General features: G+C 39.6%; 1 protein-coding gene across 6 annotated transcripts in view; it reads left to right on the forward strand.

The window, feature by feature from the left end:
* LOC114562326 (A-kinase anchor protein 13) overlaps nt 1–17,302 on the forward strand; it is a 121,738-nt gene that overhangs the window by 25,597 nt on the left and 78,839 nt on the right. For 5 of the 6 annotated variants that reach the window (XM_028588783.1, XM_028588706.1, XM_028588840.1 and 2 more), the window contains 3 exons: nt 8,799–8,952; nt 12,085–12,275; nt 13,433–13,604. In XM_028588783.1, coding sequence (XP_028444584.1) covers nt 8,799–8,952; nt 12,085–12,275; nt 13,433–13,604 — 517 coding nt within the window. The remainder of the gene's footprint in view (nt 1–8,798; nt 8,953–12,084; nt 12,276–13,432; nt 13,605–17,302) is intronic. The other variant, XM_028588923.1, reaches the window with a different exon arrangement.

The following is a 17,302-nucleotide window of genomic DNA, read 5'->3' on the forward strand; positions in this document are numbered from 1 at the left end:
TGTGTGTGTGTGTGTGTGTGTGTGTGTGTGTGTGTGTGTGTGTGATTTCTGAGTTCTTGTCTGAGTGGTTGCACAGGTTCCCTATCACTAGCACGTGAGGAAGGCACACAGGAAATGAGATAAGTCAGAGATGTGTGTGTTTGTGTGTGGGTCTCTAAAGACTGGAGTGGCTCACACATTAACGACCCAGACAACCTTATCTGTGATTTACAGTCTGACTCTTCAGTGGAACCAGGCGGGCAGTCAGGCCTCATTAGACATCAGGTCTTAGACACTTATCACAGCAATTCTCAGCTAGATAGGGGTTAAGTAGTCGGCCTGTAATTGTACCTCCTAAAAATACTCTGCCATCCAGTTTGATTGAACCAACTGTAAAAACACCAACTGTAAAAACACCCAGAAATAAGGAAGTCAAGACCTTGGTGTTCAATTTTTTTATTTGGCCAAATAATGACTTTTAATGAGGATGTGATGGGTAAAGAAATTAGTTTGTTTCAGAGAGCAATCAGAGGGAGTAGAAAGGGTCATATGATCTGTTGATTTGTTGGGCAGAGGATGTAGAAGATAAGTTCTTTCAGTAACCGAGAGTCCTTGCTGCTGGTCTGACTGTGAGTAAATATGCTATATACATTCTTGGCATTTAGCAGACAGTGTTTTCCAGAGTGGCTTACAATTAGATGAGCAGGTAGAGGTTAAGTCTCTAACACAGGGCACATGACTGTGGACACAAAAGCAGTTGTGGTAATGGATCCTGTGACTTCTCTGCTATGTGATGGTCTGCAGCTGCACTGCAAGAGGGACGAAGGATGCTCTAGATGTCACTAACCCTAACCCTAGTAAAATTGGAGGATGTGTGTAGCTTGATTAGTAAATGCTCTGTCAGTTCTGATTTAATGGGTGTCTGTCTCCCAAAACTTGCAGACAAGCTAGTAGGATTCCAATAAATTATCTTCTAAATTGTCAAGTGGGAACAAAAGCTGCAACGTTTCTGGGTTGCAATATTCCCACTGCGATACATCAACCAATGTGTCCTTGAGCAAGACACCTAACCCCTAGTTGCTCCAGAGGTGTGTGACCTCTGATATATGTATAGCAACTGTAAGTCGCTTCGGATAAAAGCATCAGTTAAATGACATGTAATGTAATATTCTGTTTTTTGAATGCCAGCAGGGATGAATCACACTGTCAGGCAACCATAAACCTTTTAACTTTTCATCACGCCAGCTCTTTACAGAACATGAAATGTGACGTCTTGTCAATAGTATGTTTTTTTTGACAAGGTGACAATTGTGATAATTGTTTTAACTCATAACTGCTGTAGTAGAAACAAACTCTGAGTGTGAAGTAGGGCTCTGGAGAAGAGCGTAACCCTCTATTAATGTTCCATGGTTGCACAAGGGTTAAAAAGCTGGATTAGTTTATAAAAAGTACTAAAACAGAAGCTGTTAATCATGTTGCCTCCTCCATTTATAAAATAGTTTCCTCCTCCTCCTCCTCCTCCTCCTCCTCCTCCTCCTCCTCCTCCTGCTGTGGCCTGAACCTGACGGTGCTCACTCACTGAGTCGGCACAAAGTCAAGCTGCTGCTCCATGTTTCAGCGCTGTTTGCTTCCTCCCTGTTTGTTTGTTAATGATGTAATGAGTAGCATTTTAACATCAATAAATCAATACCACATTAACTTTGAGGCATTTTGTGTAATTGTTGTAAACAAGGGTGGTGCTGAGAAAACTGTCAGCCTCCACACAGAGTTTTACACTGTGGCCCTGTTAAGATTTGGCATCCAGATATATCCAATCTATAACTAAATAGATCTATGAATATGGTGAAGGATTGTAGTTCACATCTGGCATCAGCACTTGTCTTAAATGCTTCTAAAGTGACCAACTGTGATTGGATTTCACTCTCCTCTCGCTTTTGACTGTATCTATGGGAGACTGATAAACATGCACTAGAAGAGGAGTTGGATTAGAATTAGGGGTGGTACGGTTCACAAAACCCACGGTATTTTTTTATTATAATAGCATTTTCAGTGCAGCAGGACTGAGTGAAAGCTAGGAAGGTAGATCTAAGGTAGAACAGTAATTAATGATGAGAGAAAATGTAAGAGGTGCCATAGGATGTCTTGACAATTAGTGTTGGAGCAAAAGTGGAGCAAACTTCCACAATGTGTCAGAAATCCAGCCAGGGGGATAGACATTAAACTGCATAGAAAACTCATCATTGGTGAGAATTTCTAACAGTATGTGTGAAGGCCTTTAAAATCAAATACTGCCTTACCTGGAGAGTTGGACCCAGTATAGTTGCAGGATTTGAGAAAAAGGCTACTCTCATGCATTTTAAGGAAGAGGGGCTGGGTTCATAGCCTCCAGCTGTTCTTTTGATGTTGCTTAATAGTTGCCTGTTCCCTGCTGAAGCGCCATGATTAGCAGGTCAATACCCCAGCAGGTCACTTTGTTAAGTACTTATTACCAGCAGAGAGCGCAGTCATACAATGGGGCTGAAAGACATCCATTTGTGCATGTCACACAGCTTTAAAACCAGAAGAAAAATGTTCTATTTAGCGTTAGTTATTGTTATTATAAGACTTATTGTCAGTAGCTTTACTTTCCGTTTTTGTGTGTGCTTTACAAAGGTCACAGTGTGCAGCTGTGTTTCCTGCAGACTCCAGCAGATGTTTCACATCTGTTTCTCCACCCCCCGTCAACACATTTGCCTCAAGCGATTGACAATGATCATATTTAGTTGATATTCTATTCTGCTCTCTACTCTCACACTTTTTATTCAGATAAGTTAGAATTCATAGATACCAGATTGATTACAAGCAATCATACATGAGGAGGTTGAAAGTAACAGGAGAGTGAAAACGTATTAGGTACTGTAGACGTGATTTTACTTCAGTTAAAAAAATCAGAAGCTTATGATGTTATATTAATTTAGACAAAATGGGACACTGCTGTGGTGCCATCAACAATCATTTTAGCAACAGGTACAGCAGGTTGATAATGTGATTAAGGTGATTTTCCACCAGCCTAGAAAAAAAGGAGTAGAAAAAACAATTTCTCATTTGCTTTCCTTTTGTTCATAGTGAGAATGTGGAACTTACTTTCCCATAAAAAACGTTTTCATTTACACATGGAGTGCAAACTCACAAATCCACTGACCTACCAATGCGTTCAGTATCAGCAAACCCTAATTTCCAATCTGGGCTGGGGATAAGAGATGAATTTTTAATGGAGAGAATATGTCATGCCTGCTGGCTTCCACCCATCTACAACTCATTTATGCCAGTGCCCCTGCTCTGCTTGTTAAAGCGGAGACACTCTGTGAATAGCAAAGCCTACATCCTTCATGCTGCAAGTCAATGTATTTAGTCCCAGCTCTCCGAAGGTCACTGCAGGCAGTTTCTCTTCCTGTGGCCTCTGGGCTATGTGGTCTCCTTTGAACACATTTTCCTCCTCACATTACTCAGCAGCAGCAGTGGCTTGTCAAACAGAGACTTGCCAATCCCAATACTGCCGGTTAGCCTAACTGCTGACAACCCCCCCCCCCCCCATCTATAGAACAAGGCCCTGAGGCTACAACTTTATAAGAGGAGGAAGCACCTGTAACCCTGACTGTTAAGCTCTCCTCGACACCGGCCTAAACTGGCCACCAAGTCAGGCTGGTCATGTTGGAACGGCCTGGTGAAAAGATTGCAACACTGGTCAGATTAAGTGGGATGAAATGTCCCATTATCACCCCCTCGGTGTCAACAGGCTGCAGTCCCCCAGTGGAAAACAGCTCATTTTGAACAATATCCCTCTTTTTGTTGTTGCTTCTCCTCCTCCTCAGTCTGTCCTCAGATGACACCACTGCATTGTCCACAACAATCCAGCTACAACATAGCCAATTGTCCCTTTAGAAAAAAAACATACTGACCAATAGACTGCATATCTGTAATTTGAAAATATTTGGACATTAGTAGGGCTGCCTCTTTGTAGTCGTAAGTCGATGAATTGGTCGTTTTTGTCTTAGTCGACCAAGATTTCTTTTGTCGATTATTAATTTTGTTATGCTTTTTTCATGCTGAATGACATTTAAAGTGTTGCTATTGCATGATTCTTTGTGGAGGAACTCAGTTTTACAGATCTGTTAGTCGAGAAAATCGTATGAATGTTATTCGACTGAGAATTTCTTCAATCGAAGACAGCTCTTAACATTAGCAAGATACATGATATTATCTAATAAGCACAGTATAGCTGAGAAAATAGGTACACATAATTTAATTTTAAGTTGTATTAGGTTTCTAAAATCGCTTAAAATTGACTGCAAAGCCCGGTCCCCTTAGTAACCATTGTAACAAGACTGCTAAGTGACTTGTTGCCCAGCAATGCAGTTTACAATTAAAACGGTGGCAAATTTACCACTCCAAATTTTTGGTAAATCTTGTAACAATGTCTCCTTGATTTTTAAATGACTATAGTTAAAAACAGCTTCTCATTTTTAGCTGGCTAAAATGACTGCCGCTGACTTTTTGACCGTTTTTGAAACGAGAGTCCTGTAAAAGGGGTCTTAAATATGCATTTGATGTCTACATGCTTGACATTGTGTTAACAGACTGTTAGTAAGGGTGTCACAATTTAGATTTTAAATCGAAATCGACCGAAATTAATTCAAAATCTCGAACTTCAAATAAAAAAATGGAATCATTGATGCTGCCACACCCCCATGTCACGTCCAGTTGGCTTGCCAAGCGGAAAAAAACACACACATGTTAAAGTGGTGCGAGTCAACCTCCTCTAACTTAGTTACAGCCAGTCAAAAGATGGCATGGCAACTGCAGATGCAGGAGACCCATCGACAGAACTTGAGCCCCCTCCTCTTTCACTGAAGTCGCCGGTGTGGAAGTATTTTGGATTTCCAGTGAGTTATGTTGACAACGTTCACGTTGTCGACCAAAAAGCCACAGTTTGCAGGATCTGCTATGTGCGTGTACCGTATTCTTCCACTGGCAGCCTGACTAACATGGCAGGGCATCTCTGCACGCACCACAAAAACATAGATTCATCTATTAAACCAACAACTCTAACACAAACTACAGTAACTGTGATTCGACGACGGACACTGCATTTTTTTGTATAAAGTTTTAAAAAACGTCTTTTGCATGATAAAAATGTAAGTAGGCTATACAATCTATTTCTTAACCGCTAATTAACTTGTAAGTCCTAACTTTTTAACAAGTTGCGTTTTAAGCTCCTCCTAGATGGCAGCTTATTTTGCTTAAGTTTCCAATTGACTGAAGATATGTTATTGTTGCATTATGTTGTTAATAAATGTTTTTATTTGACAATGTAGTGTGGTACATTGCGAACAAAGGTCAGATATTATATTGCATTAAAGTCTAGTCTAAAACTGGAATAGCAACCTGTGCTTTAACAATAAATACAGTAGGCTACATACCTTAGAATCGAAAATGTAATCGAATTGAGGATTTGGAGAATTGTGACACCCCTAACTTTTAGTCAAACAAAATGCTATTTCGGGTAATGTTTGCCATTTTTTTGCTGGAATGTAAAACCTCCCCAAATCCAATAAAAGCAGAACACAGCTGCTAGCGTTGCACTCTGATAGCTTTCAGACCCAGCTTCCACACAGTGGGAAGATACTACACGATGAATGGAGGCTACTTGTCATGAACTGAGCTTTTTTGGTTACTAACAGCAAGCTAGTCAGCTGGACATGCTTATGGTTGCAACTTATGTGAGACCAGACAAACCCACTGTTTAATCCATCTAATTAGTTCAATTTTTCCACTTGTGTTTTTGGTGACGAAACAATGCAGTCGTCCAATCTCTATGCAGTCGCTCCTTCTCAGCCCTATACGTACACAACGAAGGTCTCTAATTTTGGTTTTTGCACCAAACTGGAACATACGGCTGTGGAAAGTGAATTGGTACACTCAATAAACACTGTTTAGTTGCTAGGGACCAATTGTTTTAACTCATAACTGCTGTAGTAGAAAAAAACTCTGAGTGTGAAGTAGGGCTCTGGAGAAGAGCGTAACCCTTTATTAATGTTCCATGGATGCACAAGGATTAAAAAGCTGGATTAGTTTATAAAAAGTACTAAAACAGAAGCTGTTAATCATGTTGCCTCCTCCATCATGGTTTTAGGGTCACGGTTTTCGGTTCTGTACGGTTCTTGTTATTTTTTCTTTTAATCTTTAACACTCCAGAAATATACTTCAGCATACGGTATATAGCTTAATTATCCACAATGTAGGATACAGTATTAAATAATGATATAGTTATATCATGTAATCATGCACAAACTGAATTTGACTTGACTTTAAGCACATTATTAAGACCATCTCTGAGGAAAGTTAGCTGAGAGTTTGATACAGCAAGAGGGAAGACATTGTCGTGATTTCAACAAGCTTTTCATTTCTTTGGCAAAAAAAAAAAGTGTGTATTGTCATCTACAGGAACTTATCTGCCTTTTTAGCACATGAAGATTGAAATATTACAGAATATCAATTGAAATAACTTGCATTTATCAAACTGCCAACTTCAGTGTAGCTCTTACAAAAATGTATCCTTTAAAAGAAAAAGAGAGGAACTCTTAAAGCTCCGTCTATACACTGTAAGAAAAGATACACCATATCTACTCAATAAAAATGAGGCAACAGATTACAAGCAATATTATTAATTAAACTTCACATGGTTTGGTATTGAGTAAATATTAATTAAAAATTAATTAAATGAGACCCTTAATAGTTATCAATTTATAGGAGTATATTCAAATAGAAAACAGTACAGAATTAATTATAACCTAAACAAAAATATTGAGTTGATTTGAAAAAGATAAACTCCCTAATGTGTAAATAGTACTAAATAAAAAGGTATTTAATTCTACATATCAATGATACATAATTGAGTAATAATCATCTACATTAATCTGCACATCAATTTGAATTTAATCAATGCAATGAATTAAATCTAAATATTCTTTCTTAGGAATAATCTATGGCCCAGAAAGTGCAGAACTTAACAAATACTCAAATAAGAATTTTATTATCAATTCACTTTTGTGCTTTTGACTCATTGTAGTAGTGCTGGGCAGTATACCGGTATTAATTTCCCATATGATATGAATTTTTCATATACCATAATACCGGTGCAATGCCACAGAGAACACTATGGCCGGATTGATCTCCGAGTGACTTCAGAACGGGAGCCGTGTTAACTTCGTACCCTTCTCACTCAAGGTTGTAAATTTATAACGACAATTAATAACCCACAACTAACTCTCTTTAACAGGATAAAACACCATAGCACACAACTATTTGTGACATTAACAATTTCTAACACTAATAATTTTACATTTAGCCTACAAATTTACACAGCTGAACGGCATGCTGGGTAACATTATAGCTGCTAGCTAGCTAGGTTGACAGGAAGTGCTTTTCAATTAAAATTTGCCTGATTACATTGATTTGAATTAACTCAATATTCTCTGTTTGGCATTAGATAAATAGAATGCTTATGTTTTATTTAACTACAATGGGTGGATTTTATTCCAAACATTTTTATTTTAAATTTAATTAAATATTTGCCTCAAAATCAAAAACACAATCATATTGAATATATTTTACCTAATACATTAATTCAAATCTACATGACCACAGAATAATTTCTTACAGTGTAAGTCAGAATATGTTAAATATAAAAACAGTTTACATTGTTAGTTCATTTCCTATCCTGGCCTGGGACACACATATGGTTTGATAAAGTACTTATTGGACTTATCATTGTACTTACAATAACGAGCGTAGCTGTCAGGCCCTCCTGTATACGTCTCCTCTCCGTTTTTTCCTGCATCCACCGTGTGTGTTTGTGTGTGTGTTTGTGTGTGTGTGCACACGTCAGTCGCGGGGAGAACTGAGCAGCCCCGGCCGCTGCAGAGACCCGACAGGATCTAAACTGCAGCCGCTTCAGCGAGTGAAAAAACGTTCCAGGTACATTGATGTTAAAAAGTCTACAGGTTGGCAGGACGGCCTGAAATGTTGTGCACGGTCTTTCGCTGTACGTTTTGTTGGTAACTTGTCCACACCTCTTCTTTCGCGTGAAAGAACTGCACTGTCTGAGGTCACATACGGGGCACCTGACGGGCACGAGGCCACATTGCGCATGCATCGAACCATGCGGCACACACATGCTCCGAACCGAGATAAGCGGACCGAACGCTTCAGATGTTTTTTCATGAACCGTACCACCCCTAATTAGAATTAGCACTTTTTGCCTAAATCATGGACTTAATTCTCTGAGTGTTGTGTGGCTTGTTGTGCTATATACACTATCTAGCTTGTATTAAATTATGTAAGGGATGCATTTGTGTTCTTGAGCATTGTTGTGTAGTGGACATACTGTATGCTTCCCTGACTAGCTCCAAATGTGGCTTGGTAATTGTAATCGAAATGCATTCTCCGTGCAATAACACATTTATTAAAGCTGTTTGCTTGAAATATGTCTTAATTAAGACATGATAGAAAATTAGCTTCTTTCACATAAAGGTTCAACTTCTCATCAGAAAAAGTCAAAAAGTGTTGTATATTGGCAAATCAATGAATGGAAGATATTATATCTATTATATTTACTACAGTGAGTTGTTTCCTCCATTTTTACTAAGATGAAATGTATGAACACTTAACACATGTTTCTTTCTTTCTTTCTTGGTACCCTTTTCTTTTCTGTCCTCTCTCTCTCTCTCTCTCTCTCTCTCTCTCTCTCTCTCTCTCTCTCTCTCTCTCTCTCTCTGCAGGGGGGGTGTGTTATCAAGGTGCAGCTCACTGATGAAGAGCTGGCTGCAGATGAGGGGGGCGTGGACTACTTCCTGCTGTTTGCTGGCAGCACACAGAGGCATCTGACCAGCACCCTAAGGAGCAGTAATGACACCTTGGAGGCGCTGTGTCCTGGTAAGCCACCCCACCCACAATGCATTGCAGCTTCCCTGTTACCTCTAATGGACCTGTGAGAAGGCAGCTCCACCTACAGTATTTGACACGTGTTAAATCTTTTTAAAATGGTCATGTCTACCTGTGTTTACTGCACCGCCCCAATAGATTACCCAGAATAGTGCTGTAGTGGTAAATAAAAACAAACTGAAATGGAGGTTCTGTGAAAGTAGCATCATGGCAGTCAAAGTCCACTTAAAGTCCTCTATAGCCATCATGTGCCTAAATGAACATTTAAGGGGTGCTAAAGCATGCCAAAATGCCACAGACTGTTTCAAAACAAAAATTATATTTAAGAAGAGGATGGTATTATTCTTCCTACACATCACACAGAAAGCATAGTGCAGTCAGGAGATATTATAGCTGTGGAAGAAAGTCGGAATAATAAACGATTAATCATCCACCACCACTGTCGTCATTTTTAAACTAGTGTGCATTGGAAAAGGAGAAATCACTTCATTTGACTTTTTCTAGAGCCTGGCTCATTCATCACTCCTCTTGGAGCACATCCCACTTATTCTACTTGCAAAATTGAACATATTGCAGGAGATACTTCCTGTGAGGTGAATGAGCAACTACAGGGAGCACGGTAATCAAGGTTCAAAAGTCATTGTACACATAGGCCTACTTGTGACACTGTAATAAACAGGGATGGTAGCAAAATGTTGGGAAATACATTGAATATGTGCTGAAGGGACAAATATAAAAGACATTGTTGAACTCATTGTTTTCCTCAAGTATCTGCGTTCCAGACACGAAAAAAGAAGGCAGAACAAGTTAAACTGTGTTATCTTGTTAAGAGCTCGGCTGAATTATAGCCATTTGAGGGGAGTTAGAGGAGGTGTTACTCTCTACTAACAGATTAGATCTGCTTCACTGCTCTATCCATCAGTATTCACACAGATCCAAAGGACCCGTATTGTGACCAAGCAGAAGGTTGTGGGATAGAAGTGACCTGGGAAAATGGCCGCAGATACACTGAATATCTACTTTGGCATGGATTGAGGTGCCCCTGAGCAAGGCATTTGCACCTTAATATTCAAGTGCACTATACCATCTGACTATATGTTTGTAACAAGAAAACAACACTGCCACAGAGTAAGAAGATGTGTGGGATAAATGGGTCTGATATGATTAATTCCTTTATTCCTTTATTTGGATCCCCATTAGCTGCTAACAATGTAGGAGCTACTCTTTCCTGGGGTTCACATAAAACAATTACAACATGTACAGTACAGGCCAAAAGGTTGGACACACCTTCTCATTCAATGTGTTTCCTTTTTATTTTCATGACTATTTACATTGTAGATTCTCACTGAAGGTATCAAAACTATGAATGAACACATATGGAATTATGTACTTAACAAAAAAGTGTGAAATAACTGAAAACATGTCTTATTTTTTAGATTCTTCAAAGTAGCCACCCTTTGATTTTTTTGATAACTCAAACGCAAACCCTTGGTGTTCTCTCAATGAGCTTCATGAGGTAGTCACCTGAAATGGTTTTACCTTCACAGGTGTGCTTTGTCAGGGTTAATTAGTGGAATTATTTCCCTTATTAATAAAAAAGCAAAGGGTGGCTACTTTGAGGAATCTAAAATATAAGACATGTTTTCAGTTATTTCACACTTTTTTGTTAAGTACATAATTCCATATGTGTTCATTCATAGTTTTGATGCCTTCAGTGAGAATCTACAATGTAAATAGTCATGAAAATAAAAAGGAAATGCATTGAATAAGAAGGTGTGTCCAAACTTTTGGCCTGTACTGTACATAAAAACACCGAACATACAATTTTACATACATTTAAAACAAGACATGTAGCTCCAGATGCAGAGAGCGCTATCAAGGCTCAGCTCATGAGGATTTCATTTTTAGAGAGTTCTGTTTAAAAAGCATATGACTTGGCATTTGGGGAGGAATTAAATTGATGCAGAAGGCCATGTGCCCTGTAAATTAGAAACAGAGATGTCAGTGCTGCATGCATTTACAAGGCATCAATCAGAGCCTTTATGTGTTTTGACACTGACCCTGTATGTGGACTACAGTCCTCTGTTCTTTCATTTTGTTATGAGAACTAAAAACTCATTTGCATACATTTTCATTTAACTGATAACATGTTCATTTGTTGGTAGGTCAACTTTGATTTATGACTGCTGAATAGGTAGTGAGATAAATTGAAACACATTTAATTAAGTAAAATAATTTTATTGGAATTAATTAGATATGATTGAAGTCAGCGGTGCAAATCTGCATTACATTTGTTGCTGATTATTATGAATGAGCAGTTCTTATTGCACTTGTACTTACTGTATTCTTTGTTGTCAAATTACTAAAAATATTGTTGGTAATCTATAGTAGGCCTACTGGCTACAGGAGAAGCACATGTGTTACTAATAATAACGTTAACGATGGCTCTGTGCTTTTCAAGTGTCCTGGTAAGCTCTGAAAGTGTGTGACAGTGAGCCGGCGTGCACTAAAGCAGGCAGCTGTTACATGGAATTATTCATTTTATTGTTTACATGTGCTGTTCCTACTGTTACATGTCAAGAGGTGTTCTGTAATAAAAAATAAGTGAAAAAGGTTTGTTTGGATGAATTATGTGAGATTTAGCACTGCTAGAATGGAAGCTATGTAACTAGCTAGCATCATCCACTGTTTAGTATCAGCCCTTTTGTGTATCAGCCCTTTTGCTTCCTAATCATTTTTTTTTTTCCCCACAGGTCACAGGTCAGTTTAATATCAGAGTTCTTTTCTTTTACTATGGATTTTCCCATTATTGTTGTTGTACTTTCTATGACTTTGTTGTTGCTATGACGCTAAAGTCACCTTGCTAGCCGCAGCTAGCTAACAACGGTTAATGCTTGTACAACACAGGGACATAGCAAATTGACTATGCACACTCAACTTTATAAAAATCCAATTTAAACATATGGAGGATTTAGCCATACACAGACATACTGATAATATATAATATAACCAATTAATGTGTGTAGTAAACATTTTAAAACTAGCCTACTGAACACAGTATACATGTATTCTCTGTCTTCTGTCACCTCCCCTTTCTGTGTCCTTCCTTGTGTTGTCTTATAGCTCATGACTGTTGCGAGGTGGTGTTGGTCACCTTGTGTTCAGTCAGCCGAGGTGTCCCCGAGACTAACGAGGACCTGAAGCCCTGTGTGGGTCGTGTGGCCCCATTGGCCGAGCATCGATTCAGCTTTGTCCAGGATTTGGCTTTCGACATGGCCCAGTTCCTGGTGAGCAACAAGACGAATCCCGTCCAAGTGAGCAGTAAAATACCCACACAGACCTGTTTGTCACAGAGCAGGAGAAAAGCGGTTACAATTGGTGACAAGTGATACAGCAATGGGGGCAAAGTGACCGTAAGACAAAAGATTGCCATGTTATTGTTCCTTCCCTGACAAGGCTTAATGCCTCACAGTCACTTAATGAATTATTACAGCATAATTTATTACCACATAGAAATTTGATATAGAATTTTCTTTGCCAGAAGATAATGTAACTGCCTTGGGCACTCAAACTTTACTTTAAAAAAAATCTGAATATGATTTGTTTTCATCAACACAGCACCGCCCCTAATGGAGCTTAAAGGACTATGCCACAGTTTGTTGAAAATGGGTTATTCACCGTCTCCTCTATGTTTATATAGTTGGGCAAATGCATTTTTGTATCAGTGCATGCATTGTCTTAGTCTGGCGCCGCCGCCGCTAGCTGAATGGAATCCTTTGTTGCCATAGCTAGCTTCCTGCTAACAAGACCTCTCCAATTCACAAAAATGGATGAAATTGAAATCGGTCAAACGCGTTAGCTTTGTAAGACCATAGAGTATGTGTTATATAAATGCCATGACGAAATTCAAAGTGTAAATATACGCAATATATGTCGAAAGCCTGTGGAGCTCCGCGGGCTGCCGATATCTCTGTGCCCGAGTAGCAGTGCTTCGGCTGTAGCCTACTTCCACCCAATATAGTCCCAAGTCAATATCTGCCTAGGAAATCATCTAGTCTTAATCTGCATTGCTATTTTTACTTGTTGTGAATAAGCGGGCCACAAGAAGTAATTAGGTTTTGTTTTTGTTGTTGTTGGGCTCACTTTTACTCACGACATGCTAAACGGCAACAAAGGATTCCATTCATTACGCTAAGCTAGCGGCGGACTAAGACAATGCATGCACTGATACAAAAATGCATTTGCCCACCTATATAAATATAGAGGAGACGGTGAATAACCCTTTTTCAACAAATGGTGGCGTATTCCTTTAACACTGATGGATGCACGTGGATGTGTCTTCTTGCATTTACATCTTACATTTTAGGCATGTGGTTAATGCTCTTAGGCTAAGTGTCTTAAAGCGAGTTCTTCCAGTAGACTAAGCCTCAGCTCGTCCCTTGACTCATCTTTGTAATCACCCTGCACACAGGTGAGCACGGCGGGCCGGGCTGATGGCCTCGATGGGGCACTGCTGCTGGATGAGTGTCAGATTCCCCTGCAGGAGTGTGAACGTCTGGATGAGAGCCTGGCGCTGGCCCTCCACCATCTTGTGCTGCCTCCAGGATGGAGCTTACTGGGGAAAGAACTAACCAACAGCACTGGTGAGACTGGAGGGCAGTGGATTGTCTGTCACTATAATAATTAATAATAATTGTAATTTCCTCACACAAATAAAATTTTTAGACAGAACGTCTCTGCACTGATGCACAATCATAACCAAATTATAGTTGTACAGCACATAATGACACACATGGCACCTCTGTTTGTGTGTTTGTCTACATGTATGTGTCATATGCAATATTTTTCACCGTGTTGACCTGTTATCAATCAAACTAGGAAGATTGATCACTCTCGGCATTATGTTGCGTTTTCAAATCAGTGCAACTTGGCCAAATAGGTGCACAACAGTTGCTGGTCAAAACAAGACATTGTTACTGATTAGTGCAGAAGAGTGTATATTGACACACAATTACAGTTTACTGTTTCCATGTTGTGTGTGAGTATGTGTGTGCTTTGCAGTGTGTATGTCCTACTGCCAATTAGTGGAAGTGACTCTTGTTTAACCATAATTTAACATTTTACACTGACATTAAGGTACCACTGTCTGAGGTCTGACCTCCACAGTCTGGATCTGAAAGTGCTGTGTGGACTAGGTTAGCCAGCTAAACCCAACCTGAATGATTTTAATGATTCAAATCACCACACTCAACGTTTTCATTATTGTTCACACTGCCTGTGTCGGCCGTCCGACCGACTAAGTTTTTGGAGAAATGCAAACCCACGTCACGCTGCGGTGGCCAATCATATAACAGTTGATCAGACTTGTCGGTGTGTTTTGAGCTACGGTTTGAGGCGGTGTGAGAATCCTGTACAGTAAATAGCAAACATTGATTACACTGCCTTTATCGCTGCCACACTACAAGGGTGAAAAAACAAAACCCAAGCACTGAACTGCCCGGGAGTCTGTGTAATAGCTAAATGTTTCCTGCAACAACAAAGCACTCGTTATATATCTCGCTCGTCTCTTCGCTTTCTCTCTCTCCCTCTGTGAAATAAGTTCCCTTCAAGTGCGGTTGAAAAGGACGAAATCTATAAAACAGTCATTGTGAAACATAAAGTCTACTTATGCTTTCTTGGGGGGTTTAAGAACACAACAGGACGTCACACAAATGGGCCGTTTTACTGACACCCCCCTGCCGCAACACCTGGCTCACCATTGGCCCAAAGTGCGCAGATAGTAGAAAAAGGCTCTTTGGGTCCTTCTTTTCTTATTCAAACAACCAGAATCACCCAAAATTCAGGAAACATAAACTGAAGCGAGTCTCAAATCTGATGTGTGTCAAGACACAGTACGTTTGCAATTCATGACATAAAGGCTTCAGCTATGCTTTTTTTTCCTACAATATTTTAATGACCAATCATGTATTTGATTAACTGATTAAGCCAGTTGCACTGCAGTAGTCGCATAATCAGTAATGAGACAATGTAAAATAGAAGTTACCTGAAAGTACTGTTACTCTGGTTATAAAAGTACATGCAGAGCCCGCAGTCACTGTATATCACATTGTGAATAAAGAATGTAAACACAGTTACTTGGGGAATATAATTAAAACACAACACAGCCGGATCACGTAGGATACATCTGTCTGTTGTTGTGGTGTTGAACTATAAATCAAAACCTAGCTTTAGTCGGAGCAGTAGCCCAAAAAACGTTTCAGGTACCAGAGACATAAGTAAATCATAGCTTTGGTGAACCTGTAACCACATATCTTGGTATTTTTACCTGATAAATTACTCAATGATAGATTTTCTTGTAAGCTTTTATTAAGCACTGTTTGACACTCAGTCAAAAATAATGAAGGCCATACACATCTCTCTGCAATCACAAATAGAAGGCTGATGTCAATACGGTGTTAGTTGGCAGCTTATATGAACAGACCGACCTGAGCATGAAACATGTCTCTATATGGACTTTCATCTGACTTGGGTAATAGTATGATCAAACAGAGCTGAGTATCTCGGTGCTGCAGCCCGGCCAGACACCAGTTGGGTTGTGAGAAACAGCTATGTCAGTGCAAACAAACATACATTTTTATTAAAATTAAAGTGGCAATTTTCTCCAGCCATTGACTCTGATGACTTTAATCAGTTAAAGGAAGCCAAACGAGCTGATGGGGATGATAAACTCTACGAGGTAATTGCTCTCTGTGAAGCAGCATAAACAAGACTTTGGGGAGTAGTTAGAGCGCTGCCTCTGGCTATTGTTAAGATAATAGTGTATTGTTTAACTTGGACTTGGATATTAGATTGAACCAGTAAAACCAGCAGGATGTCTCTCCCTTTATTGTCACAACAAAAATGAAGACTTGAGATTGAAAGCCTTCGCAATACTTACAATGTTTTATTCCTTGTTTGCTTGGAGCCTGAAAAGAAAGTCATGAAATCAAATTTTCAGTAATGACCTCCCTGCCGATTAGATGAGATCTGCTTGTTACTGTTGTGAAAAGTGTACAGCTTTTTTAAGATGCACACACACACACACACACACACACACACACACACACACACACACACACACACACAGAGAGAGAGGGGCTCCTTTGCATTGAAGTCAGTTGTCGTGTTGTTGATGTAGAAGGCGGCTTCCTGCTGTGGTGAGTGATGTGTGCTCTAATAGGCTCTGCTTTACAATATGTCACAGCTTCAATACAAGACGCTCTGCTGCAGTGAACTGCGAGGAGGGAAGAAGAGTGCAACTCTGCTCTCCATTTATCAGATCTGTCAGATGATGGATAGCAGCAGACTATAGGTGGAGGTGATGGTGTTTTATCTCAGTCAGCCTTCACGCTGTGGACACAAAACAGTCACTGATCTCACCATAGCCAGCCGTCTATTGTCCACAAGAAAAATCACTTCATCTGGAAAGACTGTGCATGTCAATGGAAGCAACACCCAGCTAATTTCCTTGTGTGGAACAGTTGGCAACATTCAGTGTCAAATAATCTGTAGCCTATGTCAATCAATACCGTTTCAGCAAATTACTTGGTGATGTGCAGTCTCAATAGCCCACAAATAGTTAAATTTGTTCAGATTATTTATCAGGATTTCAGGATTTGCAGCTTTCCCTTGTTTTATATTAGAATTGAATATCTTTATACTATTGGTTGGACAAAAGCAGCAACACTTCACTGTGGGCTCAGGAAACGCTGATTCATTTTTCTCTGTTTTGTGTGAATTAGTTTTTTTTTGACCAATTAATTAATAAAATAAATAGATTAATAGATATTGAAAATAATTGTTGTGGCCCAAAGTTTCTTATAGATAATTAACAGTAAGTTTTGGTTGAGTAGTTTCATTGGAGTAAGAAAAACATTTGACCATTGCATAGCTAGTGAAGCTAACTAGCCAGTTAGCCAGGATCTCTGCCAAGGAGCAGTGAAGCGGTTTTGGTGGCTCAAGATGACCCAACATACTGCATGTTGGGGATAGGTTTAACTACATGTATATCCCAGCTGACCCTCCCAGCTGCCATTGTGCAAAAATGTAATGGATGTTAACAGCTAGTTTTGAGAAACCACCATCAAACCCAGCAGTAAAGAACCTCGCATTCCAGTCCGGCCCAGCTCGGCCAAGTGGAGCATTAAATTTGACCCATTAGCTTGAGATTCATCAGGGCAGGCTGGTGCAGAATGGCCAGCGTTAAATGGAGTGAAACCCCTCATCAGCAGACACAACCAGCATTGTTAATGTTCCCTAATGGTTACTGTGGTGCTGATAACAGAATGTGAAATATGTTCAC

This window comes from Perca flavescens, chromosome 1, assembly GCF_004354835.1.
Source record: "Perca flavescens isolate YP-PL-M2 chromosome 1, PFLA_1.0, whole genome shotgun sequence".
In the NCBI taxonomy this organism is placed as follows: Eukaryota; Metazoa; Chordata; class Actinopteri; order Perciformes; family Percidae; genus Perca; species Perca flavescens.